This window comes from Canis lupus, chromosome 6 (assembly GCF_011100685.1).
Source record: "Canis lupus familiaris isolate Mischka breed German Shepherd chromosome 6, alternate assembly UU_Cfam_GSD_1.0, whole genome shotgun sequence".
Lineage (NCBI taxonomy): Eukaryota > Metazoa > Chordata > Mammalia > Carnivora > Canidae > Canis > Canis lupus.
Genome location: NC_049227.1, coordinates 43,001,639 through 43,029,464, shown reverse-complemented (window position 1 = coordinate 43,029,464; position 27,826 = coordinate 43,001,639). Strand labels below are relative to the sequence as shown.

General features: G+C 60.1%; 1 protein-coding gene across 5 annotated transcripts; it reads left to right on the top strand.

Moving 5' to 3' along the window:
• On the top strand, positions 1-25,961 carry CELSR2 (cadherin EGF LAG seven-pass G-type receptor 2). 5 transcript variants are annotated; one of them, XM_038541089.1, is made up of 34 exons: positions 1-3,347; positions 8,367-9,014; positions 11,327-11,549; positions 11,972-12,087; positions 12,271-12,359; positions 12,767-12,924; positions 13,328-13,491; positions 13,643-13,768; positions 14,130-14,296; positions 14,606-14,893; positions 14,977-15,151; positions 15,573-15,714; positions 15,888-16,008; positions 16,445-16,628; positions 16,791-16,892; positions 17,612-17,706; positions 17,940-18,149; positions 18,604-18,787; positions 18,895-19,023; positions 19,110-19,290; positions 19,458-19,625; positions 19,726-19,852; positions 19,975-20,175; positions 20,474-20,648; positions 20,941-21,053; positions 21,170-21,249; positions 21,339-21,465; positions 21,564-21,686; positions 22,290-22,417; positions 22,819-22,907; positions 23,013-23,207; positions 23,335-23,505; positions 23,656-23,890; positions 24,610-25,961. In XM_038541089.1, the coding sequence occupies exons 1-34, from the start codon at positions 20-22 to the stop codon at positions 24,614-24,616; spliced, it is 8,769 nt and encodes a 2,922-aa protein (XP_038397017.1). In that variant the 5' UTR covers positions 1-19; the 3' UTR covers positions 24,617-25,961. The 5 variants fall into 5 exon arrangements, with proteins under 5 accessions (XP_038397017.1, XP_038397016.1, XP_038397015.1 ...); XM_038541088.1 differs by having other exon boundaries at positions 24,358-25,961; XM_038541087.1 differs by having other exon boundaries at positions 24,355-25,961.
• The last annotated feature ends 1,865 nt before the right edge of the window (positions 25,962-27,826 follow it).

The following is a 27,826-nucleotide window of genomic DNA, read 5'->3' as shown; positions in this document are numbered from 1 at the left end:
CGGCCGGGAGCAGGGAGAGATGCAGAGCCGGGCGGCCCGCGCCCCCCTTCCAACGCCGCCGCCGCCGCCGCCGCCGCCGCCGCTGCTGCTGCTGCTGCTGCTGCTGCTGCGGCCGCCGCCACTGCTGGGAGACCAAGTGGGGCCCTGTCGTTCCCTGGGGCCCGGGGGCCGGGGCTCCTCAGGGGCCTGCGCCCCCGTGGGTTGGCTCTGCCCAGCCTCGGCCTCCAATCTCTGGCTGTACACCAGCCGCTGCAGGGATGCAGGGACAGAGCTGACTGGCCACCTGGTGCCCCACCACGACGGGCTGAGGGTCTGGTGCCCAGAATCCGGAGCCCTCATCCCTCTGCCGCCAGCCCCCGAAGGCTGCCCGTGGAGCTGTCGCCTCCTGGGCATTGGAGGCCACCTTTCCCCACAGGGCAAGCTCACCCTACCCCAGGAACACCCGTGCTTAAAGGCCCCACGGCTGAGATGCCAGTCCTGCAAGCTGGTGCAGACCCCAGTGCTCAGGGCAGGGGAAAGGTCAACAGAAGAGCCCATGGGCGGGCGTCGGAAAAGGAACGTGAATACAGCCCCCCAGTTCCAGCCCCCCAGTTACCAGGCCACAGTGCCTGAGAACCAGCCGGCAGGTACCCCTGTGGCATCTCTGCGGGCCATTGACCCAGACGAGGGCGAGGCTGGCCGCCTTGAGTACACCATGGATGCCCTCTTTGATAGCCGCTCCAAACAGTTCTTCTCTCTGGACCCAATCACGGGCGCCGTGACCACAGCCGAGGAGCTGGATCGTGAGACCAAGAGCACCCATGTCTTCAGGGTCACGGCACAGGATCATGGCATGCCCCGACGCAGTGCCTTGGCCACACTCACCATCTTGGTGACTGACACCAATGATCACGACCCTGTTTTCGAGCAGCAGGAGTACAAGGAGAGCCTCAGGGAGAACCTGGAGGTTGGCTATGAGGTGCTCACAGTCAGAGCCACAGATGGCGATGCCCCCCCCAATGCCAATATTCTGTACCGCCTATTGGAGGGGCCTGGCGGCAGCCCCTCTGAAATCTTTGAGATTGACCCTCGCTCTGGGGTCATCCGAACCCGTGGCCCCGTGGATAGGGAAGAAGTAGAATCCTACCAGTTGACAGTGGAGGCAAGTGATCAGGGTCGGGACCCAGGTCCACGGAGTGCCACAGCTGCTGTGTTCCTGTCTGTGGAGGATGACAATGACAACGCCCCTCAGTTCAGTGAGAAGCGCTACGTGGTCCAGGTGCGTGAGGATGTGACCCCGGGGGCCCCGGTACTCCGGGTCACAGCCTCGGATAGAGACAAGGGCAGTAATGCCCTGGTGCATTATAGCATCATGAGTGGCAATGCTCGGGGACAGTTTTACCTGGATGCCCAGACCGGGGCTCTGGACGTGGTGAGCCCTCTTGACTATGAGACGACCAAGGAGTATACCCTCCGGGTTCGGGCACAGGATGGTGGCCGCCCCCCACTCTCCAACGTCTCTGGCTTGGTGACAGTGCAAGTCCTGGATATCAACGACAACGCCCCCATCTTTGTCAGCACCCCCTTCCAGGCTACTGTGCTAGAGAGTGTCCCCTTAGGCTACCTGGTTCTCCATGTCCAGGCCATCGATGCTGATGCTGGTGATAATGCCCGCCTGGAATACTGCCTTGCTGGGGTTGGGCATGACTTCCCCTTTGCCATCAACAATGGCACAGGCTGGATCTCTGTGGCAGCTGAGCTGGACCGGGAAGAGGTTGATTTCTATAGCTTTGGGGTAGAAGCCCGAGACCACGGCACCCCAGTGCTCACTGCTTCAGCCAGCGTCAGTGTGACCATCCTGGATGTCAACGACAACAACCCCACCTTTACCCAACCGGAGTACACAGTGAGACTCAACGAGGATGCGGCTGTGGGCACCAGCGTGGTGACAGTGTCGGCTGTGGACCGCGATGCCCACAGTGTCATCACCTACCAGATCACCAGCGGCAACACTCGCAACCGCTTTTCCATCACCAGCCAGAGTGGTGGTGGGCTCGTGTCGCTCGCCCTGCCGTTGGACTACAAACTCGAGCGGCAATATGTGCTAGCTGTCACTGCCTCCGATGGCACTCGGCAGGACACAGCACAGGTGGTAGTGAACGTCACTGATGCCAACACCCATCGTCCAGTCTTTCAGAGCTCCCACTATACGGTGAACGTTAACGAGGACCGGCCAGCAGGCACCACGGTGGTGCTGATCAGTGCCACGGACGAGGACACGGGTGAGAATGCCCGCATCACCTACTTTATGGAGGACAGCATCCCCCAGTTCCGCATTGATGCAGACACAGGGGCTGTCACCACCCAGGCTGAGCTAGACTATGAGGACCAAGTGTCCTATACCCTGGCCATCACTGCCCGGGACAATGGCATTCCCCAGAAGTCTGACACAACCTACCTAGAGATCCTGGTGAACGATGTGAATGACAATGCCCCTCAGTTCCTGCGTGACTCCTACCAGGGCAGCGTCTATGAGGATGTGCCTCCCTTCACCAGTGTCCTGCAGATCTCAGCCACTGACCGTGACTCCGGCCTCAACGGCAGAGTCTTCTACACCTTCCAGGGGGGCGATGATGGAGATGGTGACTTTATCGTGGAGTCCACGTCGGGCATCGTGAGAACGCTTCGGAGGCTAGATCGCGAGAACGTGGCCCAATACATTTTGCGGGCATATGCGGTGGACAAGGGGATGCCTCCAGCCCGCACGCCCATGGAAGTCACAGTCACTGTGTTGGATGTCAACGACAATCCACCTGTCTTTGAGCAGGACGAGTTTGACGTGTTCGTGGAAGAGAACAGCCCCATTGGGCTGGCCGTGGCCCGCGTCACAGCCACTGACCCCGACGAAGGCACCAATGCCCAGATCATGTACCAGATTGTGGAGGGCAACATTCCTGAGGTCTTCCAACTGGACATCTTCTCTGGGGAGTTGACCGCCCTGGTGGACTTGGACTACGAGGACCGGCCTGAATACATCCTGGTCATCCAGGCCACGTCAGCTCCCCTGGTGAGTCGGGCTACCGTCCACGTCCGCCTGCTTGACCGCAACGACAACCCACCAGTGCTGGGCAACTTTGAGATCCTTTTCAACAACTATGTCACCAACCGCTCAAGCAGTTTCCCTGGGGGTGCCATTGGCCGCGTGCCTGCCCATGACCCTGATGTCTCAGACAGCCTGACCTACAGCTTCGAGAGGGGGAATGAGCTCAGCCTGGTCCTGCTCAATGCCTCGACGGGCGAACTGAGGCTGAGCCGGGCGTTGGACAACAACCGTCCTCTGGAGGCCATCATGAGCGTGCTAGTGTCAGGTAAGGAAGGGCCCAGGTGGCGTCCGGTGGGGGTGGCCCTTGGGGGAGGGCCTGGGCACAGGTTCAAGGAAGCGCTGACCCGCCTCTCTGCCCAGTGTCTGGTGCAGAGGTTGAGGGGCGAGAAGCAGCTTGGGAAGGAGCCCTCAGAATCCTGGCAGCTGGTGTAGGCCCCGCCTGCTGCCCCAGGCTGGGCTGGGCTGCTTCGGTTGGCTGCCCCCTGCCTACCACCCTGTGACGTGGCAGGGGAAGTGTTGCGAGGCTGCCCTGGCCATGGCTGCCAGGATTGTGAAAAAAGGCGCGGGGAAGACTGGGGACCAGGAGAGCTGGGGGAGGGGTAGAGAGGACTGTGGTGTGTGTGGGGGGAGAGGCGAGCCGGGCCCCTCAGCACCCCTTCACGCCCGGCAGGATATTCCTGTGATCTCATAACAGCCTTCTGACAGAGCAGAGGGCCACGGGGCACAGGGTTGCCGCCGAGGGGTCAGGACCCTGCAGTTGGGCCTCTTCTGGCCCCTTCTGGCTCCCGGCTGAGTCCCAGACTGGCTGAGGGGGACTTTGTCTAGAGCATTCTTTTCCCTCCAGGCAGAAAGAGCCTGGCCTGGCTATCCCTTCAGAGCTCCCGCAGGAAGTGAAGCCAGAGCTCATTGTCTCTGTCCAAACAGACCCCACTGTCAGAGGCCATGGTTTGGGGTCCAGCTTGGGGGAGGGGCTGCAGGGAAGCCAGGGGCAGGCTGAGGCCTCCTGGGCCCCCTTGCCACCCTATGGGCTCTTCTTAGGATGTTAGGCCTTCCTGTGACCAGCCCAGGCTCAAGGAATGGAGTGTGGAACCAGGATGAGCCAGGGGACCGGTGGCCTTTGAGGGTACAGCCCCCTGCTCCGGTGGGGAGAGAACTGAGTCCTGGGGCGTGGGAGCCTGGCCGGGACCCAGGCTGGACATTCCTGCTGCTTGGCCAAGCGCTCAGCCTGCAGACTCCCTGGACAGAGGGCTGGGGGAGGAGAGTTGAGGGGGGCCGCTTTCTGTCTTCTCTGTCAACTGTGGGGAGTGATCGGCAGTGGCATAGGAGGGGGCCAGCCCCAGGTTGCTAAGGCCCTTCCCTAGCTGGGGAACAACTGGTGCTCCCTTGAGGGCCCCTTGTTAGGGGCACCCTGTGGATGGGTGGGCCACGGTACCCCACTCCAGACACATCATGGAGGAGGAAAAGAGCCGGGCACCCCTCTACTGCCACCCCAGGGAGTCTGGGCTTGGACTGGAACGAGATGGGGAACGAGAGGCATGTGAGATGCAGGGTGTGGCTTTAGCCCCCTCCTCGCTCTGGGTCCTTCCTGGACAGATGCCTCCCCTCCTCGGGTGGCCATGGGAGCCAGGACATGTGAGCCGTTATTTTTATTTATTTATTAATATTCTTTTAAGATTTTATTTATTTATTCATGAGGGGCACAGAGAGAGGCAGAGACACAGGTAAAGGGAGAAGCAGGCTCCCTTCGAGGAGCCCGATGCGGGGCTCAATCCCAGGACCCCAGGATCATGACCTGAGCCGAAGGCAGATGCTCAACCACTGAGCCACCCAGGTGCCCTGACGTGAGCTTTTAGAGATCATCGGCAAGGCCCTGTGCCTGTCGAAGCTTCAGTTTTTCTCCAGGAGGAAGGGAAGGGCTGGAGTTCCTGTATCCTGTATCCTTCTCTGTGCTGGGAGAAGCAAGCAGTGGGGAGGGATGGGAAAGAAGGGGCTCTCCCTCGTGTCCTCCCCCCAGCCTGTCCTAGGTGAGTGTGGCAGGGCACTGAGGAGGCCCCACGCAGCCTTCAGGCTCCTACCTGCGGAGCCCCTGACCACAGCTCCCCTAGAACAGAAGGGAAGGCCTCAGGCTGGCCCTCTAGCCCGACCCCATCCTGTCCCCTCCATCCTGTCCCCTCCGCCCTGACCTTTGGACACAGTCACCACGGCAACCCCAAAGTTCAGGGAGGCTGGGGTGAGGGGGGGAATTGATTCCCACTGCCCCTTTGTTTTCCTTTTCTTGTTCTTTGTCTCTCTTTCTTCCCGCCCCTGCCCAGCCCCTGCCCACCGGGGCCCTCTGGTGCTGCCCCTCTCTAGGGCGCTCTCCCCATCTCCTGCGGGGCTCTCTCCTTCCCCACTTTCTCCATTGCTGGGTCTTTCCCTGGATCTTTGTTTTCCCCTGTTTAGTCTCCGCGTTCCTGCCTCTCTGACTTCCCCCTCTCATTTTCCCCGTGGCTGAAGCTGCCCCAGCTTGGGCTGGGGGGCTGTCCTGAAGCCTCAATTCTCCCTGCCTCTTTCCTCCTCTGCTGGGACACACAGGAGCTCCTGTGTGTGGTCTGGTCAGCTCCCAGAGCGGGGGACCCTCTCTGGGGCTACAGCTCCCACCAGCGCACCTGCTGGGGAAGAGAGGCTTGGAGTCTGATCCTGCCACAGTCCAGGGCCTGGGACCCCTGTTCCCACCCTGCCCTGGCACTGGAGGGGTGAGCCAGGTCAAGGCAGGGGAGAGGAACAAAGAGGAAGGCTTGTGCAGTAGGTTGATTGCTGGGGAGGGGGACAACAGAGGAAGGGGCAGGTGGCCACAGATGGTAGACCAGATGGGAAGCAACAGAGACACATTGGGTGAGGGGCAGGGGCGGGGCCTGGGGCTGCTGGGGGGGGGGCGTGCAGGGAGGAGTGCTTGTTCGCAGGGCTGAGTGGTGGTGAGGTTTCTCTTGCTCACAGGCTTTGCCCCCTTCCCTCCCTAATAAGTTAGAGGCACTGTGTGGACTCTCGGGCCACTTTCTGCCTAGAGGGACTGTCCCATCGAGGAATCACTGGGCAGAGGCACCAAGTACACAAGAGCCCTGTGCCAGCTCCGCCTGAAAGAGGGAGGAAAGTGGAGCCTGAGGTCATAAATCTGTGCAGGCTTCCTGGAGTCGGTGAGCTTAGGGCAGGTGAGAAATGTAGGAGGACAGAGAGCTGGTGTCTGGGTAGGCCAGGTGGGAAGGCACAGCATGTTCAGTGGCTATAGACAAGAGTAGGAGGAGAGGGAGTGGGTAATGACGAGCAAGCATGCTGGTGAGAGCAGGAGGGCTTCAGCGGTCTCATGTGATGAGGCTGGAGGGGAGGTGGACCAAGGACAGGGCTGAGATGGTCTCTGCCTTCAGCCTTCAGGCTCAACTGAGCCACCTGGTGTAGTGAGCCACCTCAAATAGACCTGGCTATTCTGGAAACAGATTCTATTCCCAGGTTCCTCCTCCTCCTCCCACCCCATCCCAGAAACACAACTCCTGACCCATTCCTGCTAGGGAGTCCTTTTCCATATCAACTCAGGGCCCCTCCTGCTGTGTTTTAAAGACCATTTCTTGGGGCACCTGGGTGGCTCAATAGGTCGAGTGTCTGCCTTCGGCTCAGGTCATGATCACCGGGTCCTGGGATCCAGCCCCCAAGTCCCCTGCTGAGCCCCCTGCTTAGCAGGGAGCCCGCTTCTCCTTCTGCCCTCCCCCCCTCATGCTCGCTCTCTGTCTCAAATAAATAAATAAATAAATAAATAAATAAATAAATAAATAAATAAATAAATAAAATCTTAAAAAAATAAAGACGTTTCTTCACTATGGAGACATCTTAATATTTACTGAACACCTACTTTGTGTAGAACATTATAGTGAGTAAAAATACAAATACCCTTTAGAGCCCTGCTGAGCCATTTACCCCTCTCCACTGGCCTCCAGCCTTCATTTCTGAGCTAAATAAAACCCATTGCCATGTGTATGTGCATTCAGGTGTGTATGGTATTTCTGGGCTTAGAGTGTGGGTGGAGTGAGACACTAGAGTGTGTTAGCACCTAGGTGTTAATAAGTGAGTGTGTGGCCTGCAGGTGTGGCAGGCACTCGGGTATAATGTGGTAAGCCAAGTGGGCGATGGATAGCTAGAGGCCCAAGGCTAGAGGAGAGATCAGACTCGTGGGGCTCTTCTGGGGTTTCGGATTGGCCAGCTGCCCAGGCCCTTCCATCTCTGCCCCCAAGATCTCTCACAGCATCAGGGCAATGGGTGGTGCAGCCTCTGGTAGGGTGGCTCAGCTGGATTTCCTGGGGTGAGGCCCCCACCAGGCTATCTTCAGCAGCCTGGAGTTGGGCAGGAAGAATGCTTTGTGTGGGGTGTTGCTATGGGGATAGCAGGCCTGCGCCCAAGCAGCTATGGGGCTCAGTGGGAGGGGGACTGGGTGGCCCACTGACCCAGTTCACCACCCCCACTCTGCCTTGGTCGGGGAGGAGAGAGCACAGCCAGGGTCAGGGGTATGGGAGCCTTGAGATATAGAGGCTGAGGGGGCAGGATGATCATTTTTGTGGCTTTCTCATGGTGCTCTGGGCCCTGTAGAAAGGTAAGAAATAGGAAAAATCAGGTTCTAGTGCAGGGAAGCCGAGATTCCGGTTTAAGAGAGCAAGACCCTCCGCTTGGGCAGGGAAGGGTGCACGAACATTCAAACATGTGCCATTCTTCAGACGTTGTGATCGCGGGCACGGGGGGGGGGGGGGGGGGGGGGCGGGCGGTGTTGGGGAAAGCATGCCAAGAGAGCCTCTGAAAATCAAATCGCCCTAAGTGTCTATGGGGGCTAGTCCCTCAAGGTGTGACTTGCCTACAAGTGACGTCCATGTAGTTTCTTGGGCACTTTTTTTTATTTTTATTTTTTTTAATTTTTATTTATTTATGATAGTCACAGAGAGAGAGAGAGGCAGAGACACAGGCAGAGGGAGAAGCAGGCTCCATGCACTGGGAGCCCGATGTGGGATTCGATCCCGGGTCTCCAGGATCGCGCCCTGGGCCAAAGGCAGGCGCCAAACCGCTGCGCCACCCAGGGATCCCTTGGGCACTTTTTGCCAGTTAGTGAAGGGAGTCAGTCCATCGTGGCATCTGGGCGGAGCAGGGGTGCTGGGCCGGATCTCAGTCCCCCCTCCCCTGTCGGGTGCTCGGGAGGGCTAGGTCTGTGGCCTGGCAGCCCTGACCCTCCAGCCCCGCTCATCGCATCCCGACCTGTGTCGCTTCCCCGCAGATGGCGTGCACAGCGTGACCGCCCAGTGCGCCCTGCGTGTCACCATCATCACGGACGAGATGCTCACGCACAGCATCACCCTGCGCCTGGAGGACATGTCGCCGGAGCGCTTCCTGTCCCCCCTGCTGGGTCTCTTCATCCAGGCGGTGGCCGCCACGCTGGCCACACCGCCGGACCACGTGGTGGTCTTCAACGTGCAGCGGGACACGGACGCCCCGGGCGGCCACATCCTCAACGTGAGCCTGTCGGTGGGCCGGCCGCCGGGGCCGGGGGGCGGGCCGCCCTTCCTGCCCTCCGAGGACCTGCAGGAGCGCCTGTACCTCAACCGCAGCCTGCTCGCGGCCATCTCGGCGCAGCGCGTGCTGCCCTTCGACGACAACATCTGCCTACGCGAGCCCTGCGAGAACTACATGCGCTGCGTGTCGGTGCTGCGCTTCGACTCCTCGGCGCCCTTCATCGCCTCGTCCTCCGTGCTCTTCCGGCCCATCCACCCGGTCGGCGGCCTGCGCTGCCGCTGCCCGCCCGGCTTCACGGGCGACTACTGCGAGACCGAGGTGGACCTGTGCTACTCGCGGCCCTGCGGCCCCCACGGGCGCTGCCGCAGCCGCGAGGGCGGCTACACCTGCCTCTGCCGCGACGGCTACACGGGTGAGCCCCCCGGGAGAGCCCCACGGGAGAGCCCCCCCCCCCCCGGGTGAACCCCCCGGTGAGCCCCACGGGAGAGCCCCCCGAGTGAGCCCCCACGGGAGAGTCCCACGGGTGAGCCCCCCAGGTGAGCCTACCAGGTGAGCCTCCACAGGTGAGCCCCCCTGGAGAGCCCCACGGGAGAGCCCCCCGGGAGAGCCCCCCCCCCCCCCGGTGAACCCCCCGGTGAGCCCCACAGGAGAGCCCCACGGGAGAGCCCCCCGAGTGAGCCCCCACGGGAGAGTCCCACGGGTGAGCCCCCCAGGTGAGCCTACCAGGTGAGCCTCCACAGGTGAGCCCCCCTGGAGAGCCCCACGGGAGAGCCCCCCGGGTGAGCCCCCACAGGAGAGCCCCACGGGTGAGCCTCCACAGGAGAGCCCCACGGGAGGGCCCCATGGGAGAGCCCCCCAGTGAGCCCCCCGGGTGAGTCCCACGGGAGAGCCCCACGGGTGAGCCCCCACGCATGAGCCCGGGGGCTGCAGGGGGGCGCCTGTTCCCTTCTGGGGGCCAGCATAGCCCCACAGGCCTGGGCCTGTGGGGAGGAGCTGTGCGAGCCCCTCCCGGAGCAGCGGCCGCCTGGGCAGTGAGCGAGGTCAGGGCCGCAGTGAGTGAGGTCAGGGCCGGCTCGGGAGGCAGCCCCTCGGGGTTCTGGCTGTGCGACCCTGGGCACCTGAACCTCTCTGTGTCTCAGTATTTTCAAACAGAGATAACACGTCAACTTACGTCATAGCACGGTTGTAAGAATTAATATAATGAACTTAATACATGTAAAGAGCTAGCTTTGGAAGCTGTTGGCTGTGATGTAAGAGACCACTGGGATCAGGTGACTTGTTCCGAGTGTCCCCTCACAGTCTGACTAGCTCCAAAGCTGGGCCTGGGACCTGGCCTCCCCCACCCCCCAACACCGAGGGAATTACCTTTCCGGGCTATAGGCAGTGCTGTTCTTCCCAGGCATTGAAGGAAAGGCATAGAAGACACTGGAGGTTTCGGGTGTGGGGTAGGGTTGTTTCAGAAGGTCATTGTACCTGTGTGACCCCTAGCACCAGAGCTTCACCCCTGCCCAGGTTCTGGAGAAAGGGTCAGGCCTCCCCATTGGCCTGTGACCTGAGTCTTGACACAGCATCCCCTCCCCAGCCTCTCTGGGAGGCTCACTGCCTCCGCTTTGTGCTCTGCAGGATCCTGTTTCTCCTCAGGACACCCCCTTCCCCTCTCCTCCATGGGCCCTGCCTTGCCAGATAGGTTAGGCCTTCCTCTCTCCTCCACAGCCATGCCCACTGGCCCTGCCAGCAGTGGCAGCCGACCCCCACCGCCGTCCCTGCCGCCCAGAACTTGCCAGACTTGACTCCTCTCAGCTGCTGCTGTGGGTGGGGGTGGGAGGGAGAGGAGGGCTTGGGGGATGGGAAGGGAGTCTTTGTCCAAGAGGATGGGGAGGGGGGCTTAGGGTAGGCGAACAACAGTTTCCATGGAAACAAGAGCCAGTCACTAGGCACAGGAGCTGAGAACCTATCTCTAGAATCTGGGAATGGGGAGGGAGAGAGAGGAGTGGATTTTCCCATCTGATGTTGTTGGAATTTTCATCTCCTCCACTGAAAGCCTGGTCTGCTCCCAAGTCTCACATCTCCACGCTGTCAGCATCTCCCAAGTGCACAGAGGGCCTCCGTCTGGACCCCAGGGCTGAGAGTAGGAGTTCTCTGCCCCATTCCCAGGAGTCCCCAGCTTCCCCCCCACACACACACCCGTGTCCACCCATAATTCTGACAATCCAAGTGGGAGCCTGGTCTCATCCCTGGAGAGGGAAACTGATCTTGGCTCCTAACAGAGACAAAAGCACCAGTTAGGAGGGAGTGGGGAGGGAGGGGGTTTGGCACCAGCCCTCGTGTTGTCCTACAGTGCCTTCCTCCATGCACATTCACCCCTGTGGGAACACAACACCCCCATGCTTTCTTAGTAGCCTTGACACCAAAGGATAACTAGGACCTGGGCCTTAGATCAGGGGCCCTGGCAGGCTTGTGGCTTGAGCCCCAAACAGGAGTACAGAAGGGCCTGGGAGCTTCAGGGACTTGCAGGGCAGCAGTATAATGGGATGGTGGTGAGGATGGTGCGGTGGGCTAAGCACAGCACCCCGGTTGCCTAGATCTCAGAGAAGGTGAGGACATGAAAGGCAGTGTGGGAGAATTTGGGAGTGTTCCAGGAGGTATGGCTGGGTGGGGAGGCATCCCAGTTCCCCTCCACCTCCTCAGGCACTTGGTGCTCACTCTGCCTTTCTCCTTGCCCAGGTGAGCACTGCGAGGTGAGTGCCCGCTCAGGCCGTTGCACCCCAGGTGTCTGCAAGAATGGTGGCACCTGTGTCAACCTGTTGGTGGGTGGCTTCAAGTGCGACTGCCCATCTGGAGACTTCGAGAAGCCCTACTGCCAGGTGACCACACGCAGCTTCCCTGCCCACTCCTTCATCACCTTTCGTGGCCTGCGCCAGCGCTTCCACTTCACTCTGGCCCTCTCGTGAGTGGCTGGACACTGGGGGTGGGGTGTATGGGGAGTGTGGTGGGCCCCTGGGGTGTCTCCCGTTCTACAGACAAGGTGAGAGAAAGGGCAGCAAAAGTGCTTGGAGCAGGTTGTTGGCAGAGCCAGGTCTGCACTGAGAGTTACCTGTGCACTTGGCTAGCAGACCTTCCTCACCCACCAGGCTTGCCTTATCACTCCTCCTGCCTACCCTTGAGGGTGGGGAGCCCGAGGGGCCAGGGGCTCTGGTTTTAGTTCTGGTTTGGGCTCATCTTCCACACTTTAGCTCCACAGTCCATCACCTTAGCCAAGGTGTAAGCCCTCTGGAGGGTCCTGGGTAGGATCAGGGGCTAGTTAGGTGGCTGGGGGTTGGGGTTAGGTAGGTGGCCCATTCCCTACCCCCATCCCCAACCCCTGCTCAGGTTTGCCACCAAGGAGCGTGATGGGCTGCTGTTGTACAACGGGCGCTTCAATGAGAAGCATGACTTTGTGGCCCTCGAGGTGATCCAGGAGCAGGTCCAGCTCACCTTCTCTGCAGGTGACCCCGGTTGCCCCATGTCCTTGCCCATCTCAGGAAGGCCCTATGTGTCTTGGCCCCTGACCCCAAGACACACACTTCCCCCTCCCCGAGCCAAACCTGGGTCCAGTCCCAACCACGAGCATGCCCTCCCCATTCCCAGCCCTCATCCAGTGTCCCAGCTCACCTGGGTGCTTTCTCCAGGGGAGTCGACCACCACCGTGTCCCCATTCGTGCCTGGAGGGGTCAGTGACGGCCAGTGGCACACAGTACAGCTGAAGTACTATAATAAGGTGGGTGTAGGAGGGGGTCAAGGAGTTGGAAGGTTCTGTCCTTGTCTCAGTGTTCAGACGTAGGGGGCGCTTCGTCCAGGGGGTGCTGCTCATGGCACTTCTGGCAGAAAGGGAGGGACGGGGGTGGGGACTTGCCACTTTGCTGGGGTGTTCCGCTTCTACCACCCCAGAGCGTTAGATGCTCCCCATCCTGATAAACAAGCACAAAGTCTGGTGGATGCTGAGGAAGGCAGCTGAGCATGTGTGTCATGTGAGCACACTGTATGTGCAAGTGAGTATGTGTACACGCATGTGTATATGTGTGGTACGAAGAAGTGTCAGCATGTGCTGGCATTTTCGTGCCTGGCCCATGGACCTGCTGGGCTCCTTGTTCACCGTTTCCCTTCTCTGCCCTTCCCTGTCCACAGCCACTGTTAGGTCAGACGGGGCTCCCGCAGGGCCCATCTGAGCAGAAGGTAGCTGTGGTGACCGTGGATGGCTGTGACACGGGGGTGGCCCTGCGTTTCGGAGCTGTCCTGGGCAACTACTCCTGTGCTGCCCAGGGCACCCAGGGTGGCAGCAAAAAGTGAGCTGGGAAGGGGGCTGAGGCATGGGGTGTGGCAGTGGGGGAGGGTTGAGAGGGTAGGCCTTAGGGGACCCTGAAATGGAAACCAGTCCGGATGGGGGCCTTCCCTCATTGTGCTTCCCTCAGCCTTCTGCAGGGGTCAGGGTTGGGGGTGGAAGCGGCAAGATTTAGGGCCTTGAGCAGGGTCTTGTGGAGTGGTCCCGGGAAGGGTGGGGACCAGATGAGAGCGGCTCCAGGTCGGGGTGCCTCCCTTCCCCTGTGCTGTTCTTCAGGGTCCCGTGGGCTCCTGCTTCGGCCCTTCCCCACTCTAGCCTGGTGGCAGGGAGAGGGGAGAAGGAAGAGCCAGGAGCTCCCCCATCTGCCACCACTTTTGCTCATGTGGCCACCATTTTTGCTTCACCAGGTCTCTGGATCTGACCGGGCCCCTGCTGCTGGGCGGGGTACCTGACCTGCCCGAGAGCTTCCCTGTCCGGACGCGGCACTTTGTGGGCTGCATGAGGAATCTGCAGGTGGACAGCCGGCATGTGGACATGGCTGACTTCGTCGCCAACAATGGCACCGTGCCTGGTATGGGAGCCTGGGCCAGGGGCGAGGCCAGGAGCCCAGGGCAGAAGGGAGGGCTGTGCCTGGTGTGGGGACGTGCTGGGGGGTTCAGAGGCCCCTCCGCTACAGGTTTACTGTTTGGAGCCCCGACCGAGCCCCCTGCTCTCCTTTCTAGGCTGCCCTGCCAAGAAGAACGTGTGTGACAGCAGTACTTGCAACAACGGGGGTACCTGCGTGAACCAGTGGGATGCGTTCAGCTGCGAGTGTCCTCTGGGCTTCGGGGGCAAGAGCTGTGCCCAGGGTAGGGGAGGCAACCAGAGAAGCCAAGGCCTGGGAGCTGTCGACAATGCTGGGAACGCTGGCAGGGTCGGGGCAGGCACTGGGCAGGGCCCAACCACGCTGGGCTGTGGGTGGAAAAGCATGTCTAGGCAGAGCCCTGAGAGGGGAGCACAGGAGACAAAGGGCCCAGTCAGTGGCAGGCCTGGGCACAGTGTGGGGCGGGCCCAGGACAGGTAAACGCTCTGGAGGGCGGGGCCTGCAAGGGGAGTGGGCACTAGGAGGCCTGCCCTGCCTCCCCGGGGAACCACCGCCTCTGAGCATCATACCCCCCGGGGCACTTGGCTGCTCCGCCCGTCACAGTCTACCTTTATCTGCCTCCCCAGAAATGGCCAACCCACAGCGCTTCCTGGGCAGCAGCCTGGTGGCCTGGCACGGCCTCTCGCTGCCCATCTCCCAGCCCTGGCACCTCAGCCTCATGTTCCGCACGCGCCAGGCCAACGGTGTCCTGCTGCAGGCTGTCACCAGAGGGCGCAGCACCATCACCCTGCAGGTGATGCCAGGAGGGGTGGGGGGTGGGGGGCGGGCGGGCCCTGACCCTGGCTGAAGTGCTTCCCGGAGGCTGGCCAGGAGGCTGGCCAGAGATGGCTGGGCAGGGTCTATCCTTTGCCGGAGGAAGAGGCAGCTAGAGCTGTTTGTTGGATCACTGCTGCCACCTCTCGGCCCTGAGAGAAATAATAGGTTTCCCTCTCCAGCCTCGGCTGGCCAGTAGGATGGTGTGGTGGTCTGGGAAGGAGGATGGTGGGCTACAGGAGCCAATTAAGGCAGTCGGCTGACCCTCTTTTCTTTTCTTCTGGTAAAGCTGAGGGAAGGCCATGTGGTACTGAGTGTGGAGGGCACAGGGCTCCAGGCCTCGTCTCTGCAGCTGGAGCCAGGCCGAGCCAATGATGGCGACTGGCACCATGCACAGCTGGCGCTGGGAGCCAGTGGGGGCCCCGGCCACGCCATCCTGTCCTTCGACTACGGGCAGCAGCGGGCAGAGGGCAACCTAGGCCCTCGGCTGCACGGGCTGCATCTGAGCAACATCACGGTCGGGGGAGTGCCTGGGCCAGCCAGTGGTGTGGCCCGCGGCTTCCGGGGCTGTTTGCAGGTGAGCATCCTCCTCTGCCTTCCCCTCCTCACCATCTGGAGGCCAGCGCCACAGAGGGCCAACATCGCTTCTGTCCCCGCCAGGGTGTGAGGGTAAGCGAGACGTCGGAGGGGGTCAGCAGTCTGGATCCTAGCCGCGGGGAAAGCGTCAATGTGGAGCCCGGCTGTAGCCTGCCAGACCCGTGTGACTCGAATCCGTGTCCTGCCAACAGCTACTGCAGTGATGACTGGGACAGCTATTCTTGCAGCTGTGATCCAGGTGTGCCAGGGATCCAGGGAAATGGGCAGGTTGGCGGGGGCCCAGGGACTCCTTTCGGCTCTGCTGTGTGACCTGAGGCCAGTCATGCGACCTCTGGGCCTCATCTCCTGCACTGCAAAGCCATAGCCAGCTGGTATGATTCTCCGAGTGGAAGGAGGTGGATTGAAGGCAAGTTTAAAGAGAGTGCCAGGGGGCACAGCCTGGGTGGCTCAGTGGCTTAGCGCCGCCTTCCATCCTGGGGGTGGTCCTGGAGACCCGGGATCAAGTCCCACATCAGGCTCCCTGCATGGAATGGAGCCTGTGTCTGTGCCTCTCTCTCTCTCTCTCTCTGTGTCTCATGAATAAATAAATAAAATTAAAAAAAAAATTAGAGTGCCAGGGCAGGGTGGGTATTGAGCCTCTCTTGTCTTTACGGTTTCAGGTTACTATGGTGACAACTGTACTAATGTGTGTGACCTGAACCCATGTGAACATCAATCCGTGTGTATCCGAAAGCCCAGTGCCCCCCACGGCTACACCTGCGAGTGTCCCCAAAATTACCTTGGGCCATATTGTGAGACCAGGTAAGTGGACCAGGGCATGCTGCAGCAGGCCCCAGTAGCCACTGCCTGTCTCTGGGGTGTCCCTCGGAGCACCGAGAACCAGGCTGAGCTACAGCCAGCCAGAAGGGCCACATGTGGCTATAGCAGATGGGGGTGGCAAAAGGAACTCATGTCTTCCTGGGCCCTCTCCACAGGATTGACCAGCCATGCCCCCGAGGCTGGTGGGGACACCCCACGTGCGGCCCGTGCAACTGTGACGTCAGCAAAGGCTTCGACCCAGACTGCAACAAGACAAGCGGCGAGTGCCACTGCAAGGTGATAGCTCTGACCTGGGCCTTCGCAGTGGGTGCCTGGGCCCTTGCAGGGAGGCCATGGAGAGAGCCTTCCTGCAGAGAGCTCCAAGCTATGTGCCCTTGTTCTGATGGTGGGTGGTGGGGAACAGGTGGCCATGGGCTCTTGTGTGTCTGTGGTTTGAGGGCACCCAGGACCGATAACGTTACCGGTGAGCTCTAGGCCAGCTATACTGTTTTTTTGTAGCCTGCTCATCGATCACTGCCTGTCTCTGGGATGTCCCTCAGAGCACCGATTTGGTGACCTCAAATCGTTACCAGTTAAATATTTTGAATACCACTCCTGGGGAGACCTGAAGTCAGCGAGCCTCTCCCTAAAGGGACCACCACCAAAAGAACCCATGAGCATCCCGGAGAGAGAGCCTGAGCCAATGACCCACGTCCTCTGTCCTCCCTCTCAGGAGAACCACTACCGGCCCCCTGGCAGCCCCACCTGCCTCCTCTGTGACTGCTACCCCACGGGCTCTTTGTCCCGCGTCTGTGACCCTGAGGACGGCCAGTGTCCATGCAAGCCAGGCGTCATTGGGCGCCAGTGTGACCGTTGTGACAATCCTTTTGCTGAGGTCACCACCAATGGCTGTGAAGGTGGGGTTCCTGTAGTGGGTTGGTGGCTGTCCCGCTGTGTGCCAGGGAGGCCAGGCATGGGGGGCTGGTTGCAGGCCTGAGGCTGCTGAGGGAGGGCTGGGAGCCTAAGCACAGCTCCCGGGGGACAGTTGCTCCTGGGTGACCCAGTGTGCTTCCCTGCAGTGAATTACGACAGCTGCCCACGGGCCATAGAGGCTGGGATCTGGTGGCCCCGTACCCGCTTCGGGCTGCCTGCTGCTGCCCCCTGCCCCAGAGGTTCCTTTGGTAGGTGCTGGAAGCCTCGAATGCAATATTGTGGACTCAGCCTCTCATCGCTGGGACGAGGGTGGGAAGCCCCTGACTGCAAATCCTGGGACCTCTCTCTGGTGTCCAGGTCCTAGAGACCCCATGTCCCATTCTTCCTTGGCACACTGTTTCTCTGCTCCCAAGGTTGCCAGAATAAAGGGCACCTATATCTTGAATTTTTAGCAAAAAATGCTGAAAGACCCACAGTGTGCCTGCCATAGGGCTGGGTCCTAGAGATTCGAAGATGAATCACACAGGGTTCCCATCCTCCACTCACCACCTGGAAGGGCAGTGATGCCACTGGAAAGGCAGTTAGGGGAGTTGGGGGTGTTGGGTGCTCTTCCAGGGGACACAGCGCTGGGATGGGGGCTGGTGCTGGTCCTTGGATTGATGATGAACAGAGAGGGGCAGAGAGCACCAAGGGGCGGCTGCAGAGGGGTAACCATGTCTGGGGGCTTGAGGAGAACATATGCCCCGTACTCCTATAGTCCTTGTTCAGGCCCATCATGCAGAGGCTTTGGCTCTAGTGTTCTCTGCACCTGTCTTCCTCTTCTCACCTGGACTACAGGAAGGCAGGGCCCCTGTGTGCTTGTCTTCTATCTCTGGCCTATGAGGTGCTGGCCCCCAGAAACTCAGAGAGGTCCCTGAAGCCTCCTGTGTCTCTCCTGAGGCCTGTCCTCTGGGCTTCCTTCCCCCAGGGACTGCCGTGCGCCACTGTGATGAGCACAGGGGGTGGCTCCCCCCAAACCTTTTCAACTGCACATCAGTCACCTTCTCAGAGCTGAAGGGCTTTGTAAGTGAACCTCCTCATCTCTAGCTCCTCTCTCCCCTCCCTGCTGCCAGCTTTGAGAAAGGGGCTTCTGGAATTCCAGGCCCTGCCTCCTGGGGCCTCCACATGGAGTGGTCATTTCTCCCCTTTCCTGAGGCCCCTTTATTCCTGAGTTCCAGGTCTGCCCTCTGGGGACCTCACTGCCGCCCTCCTGTGCTGATTTCCCTTGCTCCCTGTCCTGTCTGGCTCCATCCTAGGCTGAGCGGCTGCAGCGGAACGAGTCGGGTCTGGACTCTGGGCGCTCCCAGCGACTGGCTCTGCTTCTGCGCAACGCCACCCAGCACACGGCCGGCTACTTTGGCAGTGATGTCAAGGTGGCCTACCAGCTGGCCACACGGCTGCTGGCCCACGAGAGTGCCCAGCGGGGCTTTGGACTGTCCGCCACACAGGACGTGCACTTCACTGAGGTGGGGCTTGGATGGGGCAGGGCTGGCACCTTAAATGGGGGTCATGGTGAGTGAGCCTATTGCCAGGGCCACTTGGGGGCCTTCCCTACCTTTAGGAAGGGACTTCCTAGCTGGCATGAGGCCTCCAGGAGCTCCCTTGAGCCATGGAACTTAGAGCATCTCTTTGCAGCCCTTTTCCTAGTAAGGTGCTAATAGAACTGAATGTTTGTGGGGGGCCTGGTGTGACCCGGTTCCTTGGAGCAGAGGCCCTGCCCACTGTGCCAGGGTGGGGAGAATCAGCATCTAGTACATATGTGGGGGTCCAGGCCCAGGACCCGGAAGCTCTTAGTTGGGGAATGAGGAGGGAAGGTTTGTGGTTAGGGTGGGTAGCCGGGGCTGGTCTCGGCACAGGTGAGGCCTGGTGGTGGGGATGAGAAGGTGTGGGGCTACAACACCGTGACTGTGCCCCCCCTAGAATCTGCTGCGGGTGGGCAGTGCCCTCCTGGATGCGGCCAACAAGCGGCACTGGGAGCTGATCCAGCAGACGGAGGGTGGCACCGCCTGGCTTCTCCAGCACTACGAGGCCTATGCCAGCGCCCTGGCTCAGAACATGCGGCACACCTACCTGAACCCCTTCACCATTGTCACACCCAACATTGGTGAGACTGGGTCAGGGAAGGGTTTGTAGAGAGAATCCCTGGCAAAGGTGGCCATGCTGCGGGCCTACCTGCTTGACCCAGGGTCTGACCTGTGACCCTCTCCCTAGTCATCTCTGTAGTTCGCTTGGACAAAGGGAACTTTGCTGGGGCCAAGCTGCCCCGCTATGAGGCGCTGCGGGGGGAGCGGCCCCCAGACCTTGAGACAACGGTCATCCTGCCTGATTCTGTCTTCAGAGGTCAGTGGGAAGCTAAAGGGTGGGTCAGGGGTCAGGCTGGGGCATCTGTGCAGGGCCCAGCTGAGTGGACAGTGTCCCGATCCCAGAAACACCCACCGTGGTCAGGCCCGCGGGCCCTGGAGAGCCCCAAGAGTCAGAGGAGCTGGCGCGGCGTCAGCGGCGGCACCCAGAGCTGAGCCAAGGTGAGGCTGTGGCCAGCGTCATCATCTACCGCACTCTGGCCGGGCTGCTGCCCCACAACTATGACCCGGACAAGCGCAGCCTGAGGTGAGCAGCTAGGGAGATGCAGGGTGGGTGGGCGTGTGGGTTGGGTGGCTGAGTGCTGAAGCCTAGAGAGAGGCCAGGGGTTGGAGGCACCCCCGAGTGATGCAGAGATGCGTCCCTTCAGCCACTAGACTGCCATAGTGACTGTATACCTGCCTGTTCCTCATCAGAGTCCCCAAACGCCCGGTCATCAACACGCCCGTGGTGAGTATCAGTGTCCATGACGATGAGGAGCTTCTGCCCCGAGCCTTGGACAAACCGGTCACCGTGCAGTTCCGGCTGCTGGAGACGGAGGAGCGCACCAAGCCCATCTGTGTCTTCTGGAACCACTCCATCCTGTGAGCCTGCACTGCCCTACCTCCAAGGCTTTGGGCGGAGAGCCAGGCCTCCCTGGGTGCCTTACCCTCCTTATCTCCTGATCCCGCCTTCCTCACGCAGGGTCAGTGGCACAGGTGGCTGGTCAGCCCGAGGCTGCGAGGTCGTCTTCCGCAATGAGAGCCATGTCAGCTGCCAGTGCAACCACATGACGAGCTTTGCCGTGCTCATGGATGTGTCCCGGCGGGAGGTTGGACCCACCACGGGGCAGGGGGCAGCTGTGGAGCTAGGGGTGGGAGCCCAGGGTGCGGGGCTGGATGCTAAGGCCCCGCCCCTCCTAATTCTCTGGGCCTCCTGCCACCCGCTCTGCAGAATGGAGAGATTCTGCCGCTGAAGACACTGACATACGTGGCCCTAGGGGTCACCTTGGCCGCTCTGCTGCTCTCCTTCCTCTTCCTCACCATCCTGCGTGCCCTACGCTCCAACCAGCATGGCATCCGACGGAACCTAACTGCTGCTCTGGGCCTGGCTCAGCTGGTCTTCCTCCTAGGAATCAACCAGGCTGACCTCCCTGTAAGTTGTCTCCCCTCACCCAGACGCTGTCCACAACCTGCCGTCCTCTCGGGAGTCCTCCCCAGCTCCCTGCTCCTGGTCCCTGCTCTGGTTCTGCTAGAACCCAGCCCGGCACCCAGCCCATGGTTTCCCCTTCTCCAGCTCCCCCTCACTTCCCTGGCACCCTAGAAGTACCTTCCTCTGGCCCACACCTCCCGAAGCACCACCTGACACTCCGACTTTCCCCGCTGCCTAACAAGATAGAATCCGTGCTCTGGGTGCACCCTGGTCACTGACCTGGCATGGCCGGGCCCCCCAGTTTGCTTGCACAGTCATTGCCATCCTGCTGCACTTCCTGTACCTCTGCACCTTCTCCTGGGGCCTACTGGAGGCCCTGCACCTCTATCGGGCCCTCACCGAAGTGCGTGACGTCAATGCTGGCCCCATGCGCTTCTACTACATGCTGGGCTGGGGCGTGCCCGCCTTCATCACAGGTACATCCCACCCCTTCCTCGGCCTGAGGTTCTACATCTCTAGGCTTTGGGTCTCCCTTCATGCCCTATTCTCCCCACCCACATCCCCATTCCCCGGTCTGAGTTCTCTCAGCCCCCCAAGGCTCCCCACCAGGGGCTGGGGCTCCCCCCACCCATCCTGGAGAGGTCAGTGTTGACACATGGTGGGTGGAATCCTCAATCCTTGGCACCCCGGCCCTGTGAGCCCACGTGATACCTGACCAATTCCCAAGGCCCCACCACCCTTCCCCTGCTGTTGTCACCATACCCCCAGGTCTGGCTGTGGGCCTGGACCCTGAGGGCTATGGGAACCCTGACTTCTGCTGGCTCTCCATCTATGATACGCTCATCTGGAGCTTTGCTGGCCCCGTGGCCTTCGCTGTCTCGGTAGGTGCTAGAAAGTGGGGTGAGCAGGCTGCATGTGTCCTTAGGACCTGGGCCCCCGTGGGGTGGGTACAAGCTGCCTGTCCCCTGACGATTCCCCCCACCCCCTCCCCTGCTAGATGAGTGTCTTCCTGTACATCCTGGCGGCCCGTGCCTCCTGTGCTGCCCAGCGGCAGGGCTTTGAGAAGAAAGGCCCTGTGTGAGTACAGGGGGCGGGTGCCTGGGCAGCGGGCTGGGGGCAGGCCTGGGTGTAGGAGGCCACTGGGCTCACAGCCTGTCTGTCTCCAGCTCGGGCCTGAGGCCGTCCTTTGCTGTCTTCCTGCTGCTGAGCGCCACGTGGCTGCTGGCGCTGCTCTCTGTCAACAGCGACACCCTCCTTTTCCACTACCTCTTTGCTGCCTGCAATTGCGTCCAGGTACCTGGCCCAGCCCCATGGAGATGGGTGGAGGGGGTGCGGCTCGGCTGTGGGGGGGCCACACACGCACTTAGCTGCTGCCGCCTCTTGTCCACCAGGGCCCCTTCATCTTCCTCTCCTACGTGGTGCTTAGCAAAGAGGTCCGGAAAGCACTCAAGTTTGCCTGTAGCCGCAAGCCCAGCCCTGATCCTGCACTCACCACCAAGTCCACCCTGACCTCGGTGAGGGAGCTGGGGACGGGGAGGTGGAGGGGTCTGAGGCGGGGAGGAAGAGGCAGGAGCCCCATGGAGCTCCTTGTCTGTGCCTTTGCCCCACCTCATCTTCCTCCTTACATCCTTTCCTGGAAGGAGGAAGGGGTGGTGAAATGGTATGTGAGGCCCGGGAAGAGAGGGCTGGCGGGTGGGGTGGGGAAGAGGATTTTGACTCAGGAGAAATGGGAGTGGATGGAACTAGGAGGCATAAGGCGAGGAAGTGGACAAGATGGGATCCAGCCATGGATACCCAGCATCTGAGAATACTTGGCGAATCTTGGTAAACTTTCTGTCTGCCAGCACATTCTTGGGAGATAATTCCTTATACCATTTTTACCAGGAAGCCCTCATAGCCGAGTCCGGAGTACTTGGGGCGCATAGGGCTGGCACGGTTATGGCTGAGCAACAGCCACTACTGGGCCCTATACGGAGGGGGCAGCAGAGACGGGCTTCTCTCTTCTAGACCTGGGCGTGTGGGAGGTAGACCTCAGGGCAAGCTCCCTCGGCCCCTCCACTCGCCACCCTTCCCCCGTCCCACTTCCCTGCTTACTGAGCTCTCTGTCCCCTGCCTAGTCCTACAACTGCCCCAGCCCCTATGCGGACGGGCGGCTGTACCAGCCCTACGGAGACTCAGCCGGCTCTCTGCACAGCGCGAGCCGCTCGGGCAAGAGTCAGCCCAGCTACATCCCCTTCTTGCTGAGGTGAGCCCTGGTGTTGGGAGCACCAGCAGAGGGAGAAGAGCCCACGCATGTTGGAAGCCAGGCCGGCCAGGCTGGGAGTTGACTAGCTCATAGGGTGGCAGCTTCCATTAGAAGCAGGAGGGGGCAGCCCGGATGGCTCAGCGGTTTAGCGCCGCCTTCGGCCCGGGGCCTGATCCTGCGGACCAGGGATCGAGTCCCATGTCGGGCTCCCTGCAAGGAGCCTGCTTCTCCCTCTGCCTGTGTCTCTATTCCTCTCTCCCCCCGTCTCATGAATAAATAAATCTTTAAAAAAAAAATCAGGAGGGGCACCAGGTGGGAACTGGGAAATCAGGGAGAGAGAAGAGAATGGGACACCGGGCAAGGTGATGGGTGACCCCTCCAGCATGGTCTTGTCTTCTCAGGGAAGAGTCTACACTGAACCCTGGCCAAGGGCCCCCTGGCCTGGGGGACCCAGGCAGCCTATTCCTGGAAGGTCAAGACCAGCAGCATGGTGAGAAAGGAAGCTCCTGCTGGCCAGTGGGGGGCAGCTGCCTGGCTTTTGTGGAGGGTGTGCAGAGGTGGGTGGGTCAGCTCTGATCTCTCCCTCATCTCCCAGATCCTGACACAGACTCTGACAGCGACCTGTCCCTGGAAGATGACCAGAGTGGCTCCTATGCCTCTACTCACTCATCAGACAGCGAGGAGGAGGAGGAGGAGGAGGAGGAGGAGGCCGTCTTCCCTGGAGAGCCGGGCTGGGACAGCCTGCTGGGGCCTGGCGCTGAGAGGCTGCCATTGCACAGTACCCCCAAGGGTGGGCCAGCGCCAGGGCCGTGGCCTTTGAGGGGCAGTGGGAGGGGAGAGAGCCAGGGATTCCCTGGGTGGTGACTTTCCTAGTTGTCTGCCTTCTCTGGGCCTTATGGACTTCCTTTCTCCACCAGATGGGGGCTCAGGGCCGGGGAAGGCCCCCTGGCCGGGAGACTTTGGGACCACAGCAAAGGAGAGTAGTGGCAATGGGGCCTCCGAGGAGCGCCCGTGGGAGAATGGAGATGCCCTGCCTCGGGAGGGGTCCCTTGGCCCCCTCCCAGGCCCCTCTGCCCAACCTCACAAAGGTGAGTGGGGCATGACCGGCTGCCATGCTCCCCCGGCCAGCAACCTCACATTTGTCCTGTGGCTGGTAGGGCTCTCTAGGGCAGCCCCATGATCCTACCGCCTGCTCCTCATGGCACCTGCCCCCTCCGCCCTCCCACCCTGGCCCACAGGCATCCTCAAGAAGAAGTGTCTGCCCACCATCAGTGAGAAGAGCAGCCTTTTACGGCTACCCCTGGAGCAAGGCACAGGGTCTTCTAGGGGCTCCTCAGCCAGCGAGGGCAGCCGGGGCGGGCCCCCTCCCCGCCCTCCACCCCGGCAGAGTCTCCAGGAGCAGCTGAATGGGGTCATGCCCATCGCCATGAGCATCAAGGCGGGCACGGTGGATGAGGACTCATCGGGCTCCGAGTGAGTGGGTCTGGCTGGGTGGGACAGGGTGCGGCCCCACAGAGGCCCTGGCTGGGCTCAGAGCGGCTTCTGGGCCTCCCTGGGCTGCCCTGGCAGGCGGTTGGGGGGTGAATGGGCCGGTGTAGCCCAGCTCCACCATGACCTTCCCCCAAACCGTGGAGCCCGGCTCAGCTTGGCCTGCAGCAGGCACAGTGAGGGAGGGTGGGGAGCTGGGGTTGCTTTCCTGTTTCCTCCTCCTGGTGAAAGCTTCTCACTGTCTTCTCGGCTCTGACTAATTCGCTGTCTGCCTTTTCTGTCACTTTCCTTTCCTGCCTCTCCAGATTTCTCTTCTTTAACTTCCTGCATTAACCCTGGGCCGGTGGTTCCTACACCCCTGAGGCTCCCTTACCTTCCCCAGCTGCACTCATGCCCCTACTCCTGTCTTGTGCTTTATCCTGCCCCTGCTCCCCAACGCCTGCCCGCAGCAGCGATGAAACGTCCATCTGAGGAGCCCGGGCCTTGCCGGGAGGGGTCGCACCCCACCTAAGGCCATCTAGTGCCAACTCCCTCCCCCACCATCCCCTTCACTGCACTTTGGAACCCTGGGGCCAACATCTCCAAGACAAAGTTTTTCAGAAAAGAGGAAAAAAAGAATTTAAAAAAGGATCTCCACTCTTCATGACTTCAGGGATTAATTTTTTTTATATGCTGGAAACTGACTCCCCTTCCCCTTCCCAAAGAGGATAGGACCTCCCAGGATACTTCCCAGCCTCTCCTCGGTTTCCCATCTGCTGTGCCTCTGGGAGGAGAGGGACTCGTGGGGGGCCTGCCCCTCATTTGCCATCACCAAAAGGAAAGGACGAAGCCACGCGCACCCAGGGCATCGGGCCCTGTGGGCTGCACCCCTGCAGGCCTCAGTATGGCGAGGGCGGCCAGGGCGAAGGCATGCCGCACCCTGCCTGTGCCGTCCCGCCCAGGAACTGAAAAGGCCCTGTCTGGCAAGGGGGCAGGACTCCGCGCCCCCCAAACCCCCAAATGCTGCATGAACACATTTTGAGGGGAACCCGTGCCCCTGGGCGGAGGCCGGGCCACCCCAGTCCCTCTCCCTTTCCTGGACTCTGGCCACGTGCTGCAGCCCAGGCGTTTGCTCAGTTTGCTGACCCAAAAGTGCTTCATTTCCCTGCCTGACCCGCCCGGGGAAGGCCAGTCATGTGTTCAGTTGCGCTTCTTTGCTGTGCGGTGGGGGTGGGACGGGGAGGAAGAGTAAATTCAGGGCTGGCTCGGTTGCCCCCCAGAAGTCTCGAGCACAGGTCTCAAGTCTGGGTGCTGTTGTCCACCCCACCCCCCCACCGCCCAAGATCAGGCAAATGCCACTTTGTCTGACCTGCTGTGGCCTCTGAGACACGTTTGATTTTTAACCCCTTTTGGGAATGGGCTCTCTTCTTCAAAGGACCGGGTCCTGTTCCTCTTTCTGCCCCCATCCGGCGCCCATTCCCAGCTCCCTGCGAAGAGAGAGTTAATATATATTTTTATTTATTTGCTTTTTGTGTTGGGATGGGTTTGTGTCCGGTCCCAGGGGTCTGATGTGGCCGAGACAGGTTGGGTGTGTGCCCAGCAGCCCTGGCGAGGGGCCTGAGGCCCTCCCCTTGTCCTAGGCTGTCACCTCCCGCCTCCTCTCCTCCCGCCGCCGTCTTAGTTTGCCAACCGCTGTTTGAGGTACCATTTGCGCTGAGCATGTTTTACGGATTTGTCACTGACTTTACTCTGGAGCAGGTGGCTAGAAAAAGAGGCTATGGGTGGAAAAAAAAGTACCTATTTCTCATTTGTAAGGCTGGTTGCTGGCTTTTCTGCCATGGATTCTCCCCGCGAACTCTCCCCTCAGCAATTCCTACAAAGAGTTAAAAATTTAACTGGTTTTTAACTACTGATGACTTGACTTAAAAAATACAAAGATGCTGGATGCTAACTTGATACTAACCATCAGATTGTACAGTTTGATTGTTACTGTAAATACAGTAGGGTTTTGTGTTTGTTTTTTCATTTCCCCATACTACTGAATAAACTCTAGTTCTGTGCGGGTTGAGCACTGTCATCATGTGCTTCTGTGCAGTGCTCTGGAAAATAAGAGCAGCCAGGGTCCTAGGAGGGCTGGGGGACAGGGGCCTCGGATGTCAAGCGGCCACTGAGCTAGCCCTGCTACTGACATCCCAGCAGTGCTCCCTGGATGGCCTCATCAGCACAGAGCCCATGTCCTAGCATGTCCAAGGAGGATGTGGCAGGTGGCAGGAAAGGCTCTTTCTCCCCAGCACTGGAGGGACTTGTGTTCCTGGAGAGGCTGCAAAGAGCAGGCAGGTTTTCAGTGCAGCCCCTTAGGGCTGAGCCCTGGGGACAGAACTCAGGAGGCAGGGAGAGCAGAGGTCAGTGGCTGAGTGGCTCAGTGACGTGGTATCTCCTGACGCCACTCCTCTTGGGCCATTTTGTGTGTTCTACCGTTGGAAATGAAGTGACAGTTCACACTCAAGCCACCTATATGTTCTGCAACATTACTCCTATTCCCAAGTGTTGTGTTTTTCAAAGGTCTGTTCAGCAAACTATTTAGGGGGTTAATATGGGGGCAGTAGAGGGTGGTGATTAAGAGCACAAACCTCCAGACGGCCGAGTGACTTAATCTCTCTGGGCCTTAGTTTCTCTGCCTGCAAAACGAGTATGATAATAGCAACCGCCTAATTGAGCTTTTATGAGAATTAAATGAGTTAACACACGTAAAGTGCTTAGAACAGTTCACAGTGCATAGTAAGAGGCCAGTGAATGTTGGCTTCCCTCATTGTTGCTACTGGGGGGAGGGGGAAGGGCTACAGTGCATAAAGAGAAAAACAGCCAGATCCGAAGGGCAGGAAGTAAGCAGGTAGCTGCCCAGGGGGGCAGCTGTGCAGGCAGGCAAGGTGGGGGTTGCGAAATTCCAGACTGACCCAAAAGGGGAAAGGAACATGCCTCGTCCTTTCTGGCCACCAGGTGGCAACAGCCTGTGGGTCTGCCACTCATTTTGCCTCCCAAGCCACACATGTGCCATCTGCTGGCCACACCTCAGGGCTTGCCTAGGCGTGCGGGCACCCCATCAGGGAGTCACGACCGGCCCTCCTCACCAGACGCCAGTGCAGGTCTCAGCTGGAGAACACACCTGAGGTTTTCTTGCCTCTGCTGGATTTCTCCAGAGCCAAGTACTGTTTGTTTCCACATCCCCTCCCCCAGCTCAATTCTTAGAATCCCGGAGGCTGTAGGAGTTGTTGCAAGAGGCTCAGGGAGAGGGTGCATGCCTAGGCGGCTGCCACTGTGATACAGGTGAATGTGTTCAGTGAACCCGAAGATTAGCCACAAACGAGAAGACAGCAGTGGAGGCCTCTCTGTCTGGGGAAGGACATTTCGGTGCCTACATAGGATGCTGATGGGCATATATATGTGGGAGGCAGCGAGGTGGGGGGGGCCTCAGCTGACACACCACTTCCTCTACTCAGTTGCCTACTGGCTTCCTTAAGTCATCACCTGGCCTTCAAAGAGAGAAGTTCTCTCAAAACTCAGAAGAAATCAGGGGCACCTGGGTGGCTCAGTCGGTGAAGCATCTCACTCGGTTCCAGTTCAGGTCGTGAGATCGAGCCTCATGTCGAGCTCCCACATCAGGCTCCATGCTTAATATAGAGTCTACTTAAGACTCTTTCCTTGTCCCTTTGCCCCTACTTCCACCCCCTGGTGCTCTCTCTCTCTAGCATAAATAAATTTTTTTTAAGATTTTATTTATTTATTCATGAGAGACACAGAGAGGCAGAGACACAGGCAGAGGGAGAAGCAGGCTCCACATGGGGAGCCCGACATGGGACTCGATCCCGGGACCCCAGAATCACGCCCTGGGCCGAAGGCAGGTGCTAAATCGCTGAGCCACCCAGGGATCCCAAGCATAAATAA

Excerpts from the sequence above, each read along its gene's own strand:
- CELSR2 (XM_038541086.1), top strand. The coding sequence starts at position 20 with ATGCAGAGCCGGGCGGCCCGCGCCCCCCTTCCAACGCCGCCGCCGCCG. Across the intron at positions 21,250-21,338 it reads TTTGAGAAGAAAGGCCCTGT|CTCGGGCCTGAGGCCGTCCT; the intron begins GTGAGTACAGGG and ends GTCTGTCTCCAG. Across the intron at positions 22,418-22,818 it reads TACATCCCCTTCTTGCTGAG|GGAAGAGTCTACACTGAACC; the intron begins GTGAGCCCTGGT and ends TTGTCTTCTCAG.